Source organism: Humulus lupulus, chromosome 6 (assembly GCF_963169125.1).
Source record: "Humulus lupulus chromosome 6, drHumLupu1.1, whole genome shotgun sequence".
In the NCBI taxonomy this organism is placed as follows: domain Eukaryota; kingdom Viridiplantae; phylum Streptophyta; class Magnoliopsida; order Rosales; family Cannabaceae; genus Humulus; species Humulus lupulus.
Window position 1 is genome coordinate 176,989,026 of NC_084798.1, and position 8,875 is coordinate 176,997,900.

At 41.9% G+C, this 8,875-nt stretch overlaps 1 protein-coding gene across 1 annotated transcript; it reads right to left on the reverse strand.

Annotated features, from left to right (window-relative positions):
* Positions 1-434: 434 nt before the first annotated feature.
* On the reverse strand, positions 435-3,079 carry LOC133782751 (putative clathrin assembly protein At2g25430). The gene has a single exon (XM_062222120.1). It carries the CDS (start codon positions 2,695-2,697, stop codon positions 811-813), a length of 1,887 nt encoding a protein of 628 aa, XP_062078104.1. The 5' UTR covers positions 2,698-3,079; the 3' UTR covers positions 435-810.
* Positions 3,080-8,875: the final 5,796 nt, after the last annotated feature.

Consider the following 8,875-nt stretch of genomic DNA (forward strand, 5'->3'; position numbering starts at 1 on the left):
TAAAATAAGACAGTTTTTGGAAAAGCAAGTTAAACAATATTGTGTTTCTTCATGAAAGAATTGTGTCTTTGCTACATGTTAATGTGTCCTTGTCATTAGAACAAATCTCTCTCTCACAACCACCTGCATCATTTTTTTACAAGAAAAATTACGAAAAGCGCTCGCACCGGTAACTAAAACCGGCCGGCTGCAAAAGGTAAAAAAATGTTACAATAGTTTGAAGTGGGTCCCGACCTAGAACCGCTGAGCCAAGTCAAAGAGTCTCGTAGAAATATATTTTGAACAAGTTATATTTTGAACAAGTCTAGTGCCGCTCGCCAAGGATATAGTCAAAACTGATAGCGGCTGGACCACGCATGGGAAAACCCTGACCTAATTAAACTACCTTAACTAATAAATCTCAACCAACATAAAAACCCCTACTTAAAAACAAATAACGATAAAAAGAATATATATTTTTAAATGGCAATGTAGCAAGATAAAATAGAGAGTAGCATTACAGTTTTGTATGAAATTACATTACAATATGCCTGACGCCATTATAATCTTTCCTCAAAATCTCAGATTCTGCAACTGTAATGCTTCTCATTTCATACAATGCAACCATGTACAAACCAAACCACCCTCCCCTCCCCCCCCCCAAAAAAACAAAAAGGTTGTATACTTAGAAAATATTGCAAAGAAAGTAATAAGCAACTCAGAGAATGTATAAGCATCAGGATCACTATTACGATACATACGAAATACACATATATTAGCTATTGGCATTATGGAAATTAAAAAACAAGCAGCAAGGAAAACCAAGCCAACCTAATACGGAGCATAGTAGTATCCACCTGGCTGCCCCATGTTGAACTGTGGCATCCCATAAGGCATCGTTTGATGCGGGTTGGGGCCATAATAGCCAGATCCACCAGCGATTTTCGCCAAACCCACTTGTCCTTGCATCCCTTCTCTCCCATATTGCTGCCACAGCTGTTGTTCTTGCACAAGAAACTGCTGCTTCCTCTCCATATCAGCTATCTGAACGTATGAAGGAGGAGGAACCACAAGGGAAGCAGCAAATGGATCTTGTTGCCCCACCGCTTGCAGGGTTCCATCTGGTGCTGGTAAGGCCAGAACTGGCGAAGAGTTCTTGCCTGGCAGCCCAGGCAACGCCACGCTGCTAGCGCTTCCGCCATTCAGCTGTGTGGTGTTCACATGCTGCCTCACTGTGCCCTGATCATACATTCCAGTTAATAGCAATGGGTCAAAACCACCTGCCAAATTTGCCTTCTGCCTTGATAGATTGCTGGCTGACTCAACCAGTGCCAATTCCCAGTCTGCTTTGCCAGTTTCTGCAGCAGGGTTTTGCCACGCTGAGGTCACCTGTGGCTCTCCGTCAGAGGGGAAAACTTCCCAAGAACCATTTGCATTGGTGGATGAAGGTCCAGAGAACAGAGCCAAAGCCAATTTGTTGCCTTGTTCATCAGCTGAGACTCCATCCTTCCTCAAATTCACCAAGTCTTCAGTTACCTGCTGAGGCTGTGGTGGCTTACTTTGCGGTTCAGATGGTGGTGGTGGTGGAGGAGGAGTGTAATTCTCTGGCGGAGGTAAAGCCTTTATCTCATTCATGGCCTGAACTGGCTCCTCCTCCTCCTCCTCAACAACAGGCTGCTTCTCCTCAATACTCTTAGGCCTATTAGCCATCTCTTTCAAAAATCCCTCAAGTGTACCCAAAAGCTCATCAGTAATTCTCTGAACCTCAGGGTACTCGGAAGACCTTGCGATCCCCACTTCCTTGCACCAACCATAGAAAGCAGCGAGTTCATCAATCATCTTCGCCGCATCAAGGTAAACATTAAAAGTCTTGACACAATCGGAATACTCCATCTCTGTAAATCGATTCAACAAGACCCTCAATGCCTCACAAATCTCAATATAAGTTCCAAAACTCTCTTTCACAATCTGGTAAAGCGCAACAATCACAAGCCTACTGTTTTTCGCTGCCCCAGCCGGCTTACATGCCAGAATCCGAATGAGAATTCGAAGCAACTGAGTCAGTTTATCCAACACCCTTCCGGGTTGCATTTCCCTCATAGGCGTAGCAGCTTCTCTTCTTTGCTCCTTACTCCCCGGTGACTCACTCAAATCACCATAAGAACTCGTTCTCCTTGGCATCCCATAACCATTATGAAATTCATGATCATCTCTCTCAACAAATCTGTCATTACCACCCTTAGATTTCTTATCATAAGCGACACTCTCCACCTTCTCATCAAGATAAATAGCGTAAAGCCTCACAAAACTAGCGTGGTCCCATGAATTAGAATGCGCCTCGTCTCTAAAATCGGCCATATTCAAAATCCGCATCCCTCTTCGGCTCGCAAACACAATCTCCTCCTGAAACGAACGATGCCCATCAACCAAAATCCTATGAACAAGCATCAGAGCCTTAAGCGCCACGATCCAATCGCGAGTCTTGCTCAAGCGTTTCGAAACGGTAGCCACACAAGCACTAACGTAACCCCGTGAAAAACAAGTCAAGTTCACGATTTCCCTAATATACTTCTCATCGGCAGGGTCTTCATCGTGGGTGGTGGCCTTAACAACGAGAACTTCAAGGTCTGGAGCTATGTTTCCAGCCACTTTAGCCAAACTAATACTGGTTTGATCCTTTACAGCTCCAATTGCCTTACGAATCGTGCTAGGTGCCATTGTTAGAACTTTACAAGAACTTTCTATTTGTTATCTTATATATGCATATGGGTATCACTGATATTCAGTGTTCATATCAAAATAAGCTTCTTTTATCGGAAAAACATTAGAGAAGATTAATGGGTCCGATCGAACTAACCTATGTATTTTGGAGTGACTGAAATCAATTGCCAGTGGAGGAAGTTTGATCTAGTGGTGGAAATAAAAGATCCGTTGACCTGGAGTCAAAGGTAAGTGACGGCGTAGATGGCGTCCTTACGATCGGAGAGGGGGGGAATGGAGGTGATCAAAGAGTCGCGATGAGATGAGGCTTTCGATTCTTTCTCTCTCACTAAAAAGTGTGTGAAGAGAAGCACAGGGCGCGAAGTGGCAGCAGCGCCTGAAAGAAGAAAAAGCCTTGAAAGCGCGTAATTGACGGTAAAAATAAAAAGAAAATACAAAAAAAAAAAAACAAACAAAACGGCGTCGTTTAGAAATCTTTATCATAACAATTTTTTTTTTTTTTTTTGAGAAAAGATCATAATTTCCTATTTGGTACATTTATTTAATGTATCTTCATTTTTTCGTAAACTAATATATGTTATTCCTTTTAGTTATTAGGATTTTTTTAAAATTGCCATTATTTTATTTTTAATTTTTTACAGTCTCAAGTCTTTTCAAATATATTTTAAAATTTTATTTTTTAAACAATATAATTACTTAATCTAATACCTAACATATTTAAAAGAAAAATCTACATGTGGCAAAGTGCTTATTTTAACTTAATTACAAAAATTTCGTTACTTATTTAATTCATATTTTTACTTTTTATATATTGTTTTTATTGAATAATATAACATTTTAAAAGAAAAAAAATATTGTTACTACTTTGTCTTTTGTGAGATCTCTCTCCCTCTCTCTTTAGTGTTTTTTATGTTCTTTTTTTTTTACTTTTCTTTCTTTCTTTTCTCCTTGATTTCAAAAATCTTTTCTAGCTACACTGCTAGTGGGTTGGGCTCAGTGGTATCTATTGCGACCTACTATTTAATGTGATTATTTTGATATATGAAAAATATGTGTTTTTTTATCGTCGCTGGAGAAGATGATCAGAATAAAAAACAACCTTTTAGTTTTTTTTTTTTATATTTATTAACCGAAAAGTAAATAAATTTTAAACTTAAACTAAATTTAATATACCAAAATTTGTATTCTTATTTTACATTTAAAATATACCATATGGTATTCTAAACCACTTTAAACTATTTTAGAAACATTTCAAGTACATTTTTTAAAATAGATTCTTTAAGATATTGTTTGGTAACTTTTAAGAAAATTATTTTTGGTAACTCACTAAGTTTGTTGTTGGTTGATTTAAATTTGTGGCATACCCAAAAATTTAGTCATATATCAAAAGGTAAACAATTGGTATCTTAAATGATTTTAAAAGCGACGAAATAATATCATTTTCTAATAAGTTATTCATGGTAACTTGGAATTATATGAGTAACTTCTTATATTATATGATAATTAATTAGTTTCTAAAATAGACTTGAAGGTAACTGTTTACCCAAAAAAATAGCTATTGATGACGTGGCAAGAATTTTCGACACGTGGCAGCAATGTTGCTCGCCTATCGACCAGAGATATTTCCATATGCGAAGTTCAAGTTTTATATACAACCAGCCTGGTCGTATACTCCGTTTATTTATGAATAAATCTATACAGTTGTAGTGATATCCGAGAATATCTCCTCATTATGACCTGAAGATCCGTTCATTAAGGAAAGATATTATTAATTGATTCATGTAACCTTCCTTGAGTCTATAAATATACAAGAAACAGCTCAAGGAGGGATCTTTGGATTTTTTCTGAATTACATTACTATTATCCATCGTTTGTATTATTTTCTCCTTCTAAGGTCTGTGAAACTCAAGAACCCTAGTTCTTTGATCATACCTTTGAAGCTCATTCTTAATAATAGTATCAAGTGGACATAGGTCATTACCAATCACTGGGGCCGAACCACTATAATTCGTTGTGTTCTTTATTTCCCATTAGACCATTTTCTCAAGCTTTGTACTATTAATCTGTCGTTTTCTTGACTCCGTGTCGTTGATCAAAACTAGGGTCAACATTGTAGTGCTTTCGTTGAGAGTTGAACTCAAGAAGATCTAATGGAAAAAACTACCAAGAAGACTGGACAGGCTGCCGCCGCGCCATCCCAGCCTCCTCCCCCAAATGTGGCTGAAGACGAACCTCATTTGGAGTTTGATGAGGAGGAGTTGGATTCTGAGACCCTGAAGACAACGTTGGGGGTGTTGCAGGATGAGTTGGCCAATCTGAGGGCCAATCAAGAGAATGCTGCCGAGATAATGGCGTCGCAGCAAAGAGAGATAGAGTGCTAGCGCCAGGAGCTGAGCGAGCGGCAGGCGGAGATGGACCGTCGGCAGAGGGATGCCATGGCAGCCCTTGAAGCAGCCATCCAGCTGGCTAGGAATTAGGCTGCGCCAGCCTCCCAGCCAGATCAGCCATCAAACGGGCCACCTCAAAGGGGCCCTAATCCTAGTCCTCTGCTCCAGCCAATAAGCCCTCAAAGGCCGGAGCAGCCACCTATGCCTCAGGATGATGTCCCACCTAGGGATCCTGAGACGCAACCTCCGTCTCAGGCTGGTCGAGGCAATCCCCCGCGCTCGAGGAAGAATAGGGCCGAGCAATAGCCCCCCAGCCCTAGACGCCCAGGGGGTGAATAGCCGCATCCACCGAGCAGGGGGCAGCGTGTAATGCCCCGAATTCTCTGATGTGGTTTAATGGCGGGATTAGTAGGGCGGGAGGGCCATACTTGTTTAATTAAGCCATTAACTGATATTATGCATGTATATGTGAATTATATTATAGTATGATGTTAAATGTATGCATGTCGGTGATATATGTTAAGACCACATTATAATGTGGGTTTGTTCGAGCTATTCGGCATGAGACGACCATGGTATGTTAATTAGTGGTCTGGTCATAACAGGTTTAAGATCGAGGCTCGGGAGGAGTCTCGGGGTGTTTTTGTTGATTAGAGCATTACCAAGAATTAAGGGGTAACGGGATATGAATTATTGGTGTTTGGGATTATTGGGAATAGTGGGAATTAGAGAGCGTTAATTATGATTAACGAGATAGGTTGGAAATGACAAATATGCCCTTGGGAGCCTTTAGAAACCCTTAAATGACCTAGGGGTATAATGGTCTTTTTACCCCTAGGATAGATATTAACTGAGTTCAGCAGTAAGTTGATGAGGAAAACAGAGCAAGTTCTTGAGCTTCCCGTACCTTCTCCTTCTTCCATTTCTCTTTGTGATTTTTGGTGATCTTGTTGAGGATTCAAGCTTGGGAAGTAGACCTTGGGAGTTTGGGAGAGTGTTCCACCATTGAAGAGCATCACAACCTGAGTTTGAGGTAAGATTCCAGCCATTAGTTTACTGGTATACTTTGTTTTGGTGTTAGTTTTCAGCTTGTGTGTTTTGTGGTGGATTGTTGGAATTGATGGAAGTTTTGGTTGGGGTTTCACTTGGGTTTTGATGAGGGAGTGATATAGGACAAGTTTAGGGGTTGTATTGGAGGTTTGAGTGGTGTTTAAGCTGGGTTTGAAAGGTTGGTTCCAAGAGAAATCACAAGGGAAGAAAAACAGGGGTTATGGCTGAACTGGAGGTTGGGCCGCGGCATGGCCAGGGAGGGTCGCGGCCCTTGAGGGATGCTGAAGTTAGGCGCCTCTGTTTGGGGGGCGGGCCACGGCATGACCAAGGAGGGCCGCGGCCCTTAGTGGCTTTTTGGCTCGGGGATGCTAGCCTTAGGCCTCGAGGTCGATCCTACTACCCGGTTTAGTAGTGTTTGATGTCTCGGAGGCTAGGTTGGAGATTGGGAACCCTTTATTAATCATTTTATTGATGGAATCCTGTAATTGGTTATGACCAGGTAATCGCTAAAAGACCAAAAGGTTGATCGTTCTCAAGGGTCGCTCTTATTATTAATTCTCGCTTGAACAGGAGGTAAGAAAACTGCACCTTGTGTATATACGACATGCGTGATTATTATTAAGGCATGTTGATTGATAAATGTGGACATGGATTGCCTGTTGAATACTAGTGAATGTTGAATACTTGTATATGTACTGATTAGTCAGGGACACTGACCTAAAGAGTCAGAAATGGCATAGCGTCATGAACGTCGGGCCAAATAAAGATTAGATCTAATCGATATCAGCGTTGAATAACTCATATGGGGTATTACCGCTGGACCGACCCTAAGGTCGATGAACTTATAAGCGCTTGTCTGGTCTAAGACCAGTTATTAAGAGTTAGGGCATATGGCCCGGGTGACTATTTGTCACATGGCTAGGGAACGCTGTTCCAAGGTTATGACTCTATAGTCATGAGGAGGGTTATGTTGGTGACTATTCACCATACACCTATCCTATTCAAACTTATGAAAGGTTCTCTTATCAGTTAAGCCTGGTGATCCTATCGTCACATGGCTAAAGGGTGTTGTCCCCATATTAGTGACTTTTGCGACTGTCACCTATTTGTTTGGACTGTTGGTCCTGAATGGTTATTATGATCATTGTTGATATTATATCATGCTTTATTGTGTTTTCTTGCTGGGCCTTGGCTCATGGGCGCTATGTGGTGCAGGTAAAGGGAAAGAAAAGCTCACCCAGCCTTGAGTGGAGAGCTTAGGTGGTGATGTGTACATATGCGGCTGCTTGAGCACCATGGCCAAGGCGTTCTCAGAGGAACTAGGGGGTTCATCCTATTTTGCCGCTTAGGTCGGCGGGATTGTAAATCTGAAACAGTAATGACCATTTTGTGCTGAGAACAGCTTGTAAATGTTTTGGTTAGCTCTGCAGAGCTGTTTGTAATAAAAGATATCCATTCCCTTTTTATTAATTTTCCACCTTAACCTTTTAATTACACTTAGAGCACGTTTTTGACCAAAGGACTCGGGTAGCGGGTCAAATTTCTGGTCCACCGTTCACCGTAACTGTTCTGGGGTAACCAGGGCGTTACACAACGTCTTTCTGCCAATAGGAGGAACTCAGAGACAGGCTCTGCGGTCAGGGCCCCCCCATGGCATGAAAATGCACGGGGACCCACCGACCAACGCAGGCCTCCCCCTAACGCTCAGGAAATGCCAGCCCAAGGAGGCAACAGAGGGAATAGTTGGTCTCACCATAGCCAGCCACGGTTCAGAGATGGCCACGGCTACAATGAAGCCGACTCAGGCAGAGGAAATGTTGGTCGGAGGGATGAAGAGAGAGGTGGAGGTAGGAGCCCCCCACCTAGAGAAGACCGACCAGCAGGTCGTAATGCTGGGGGGCAACCCAGGAAAAATAACGTCTTTAGTCGCCTCGGAGCCAGCGAGCAGTGGCGAAGAGACAATGACTTGAGGGATGTACTCAACGACCGCTGAGAAAGGCACAATGAGTACATTCCCCTGGCACCAGATGTAATGCCCCGGATTCCCTATTATGGTTAATGGCTGGATTAGTAGGTCGGGAGGGCCATAACTGTTTAATTATGCCATTAAGTGTGTTTATGCATGTTTATGAGAATTATATTATAATATGATGTTAAATGCATGCATGTGAGTCCACATTTGTTTACAGGGGTGTTTTGGTAATTTGGCCCGTTGAGGGTATAATTGTATATTTATATGTGCGTTAATGATATATTGTGAGACCACATTATAATGTGGATTGGTTCGAGTATTTCGACATGAGACGATCTTTAAACGCGATTTAACGGTTTGGTCATAACAGGTTTGAGCTCGGGGCTCGGGGCTCGGGGTGAGTCTCGGGGTGATATTAATGATTATAGCGCTACTGGGGATTTTAGGGTAACGGGATATGAGTTATTGATGTTTGAGGATATTGAGATTAGCGGAAATTGGGAAGCGTTAATTATGATTAATGGGATAGGCAGAAAGTACCAATTTTACCCCTAGAGTAGCTTGGAAGGCTTAGGATGACACAAGGGTATTTTGGTCATTTTAGGGGTGGATATATGAGACTTAAGTGGCTGTAGAAGGTGGTGGAATAAACAGAACAAAAACAGGGGTTTGCCTCCTCCATTCCCGTACATCATCTTCTTCACTTCTCCTTTGAGGGTTTTGAGTTCTTGGTGGAGATTCAAGCTAGGGAAACTTAAGGGCTGGA

Bases quoted from the DNA above. Each gene is read 5' to 3' on its own strand.
- LOC133782751 (XM_062222120.1), bottom strand. From the start codon at position 2,697: ATGGCACCTAGCACGATTCGTAAGGCAATTGGAGCTGTAAAGGATCAA.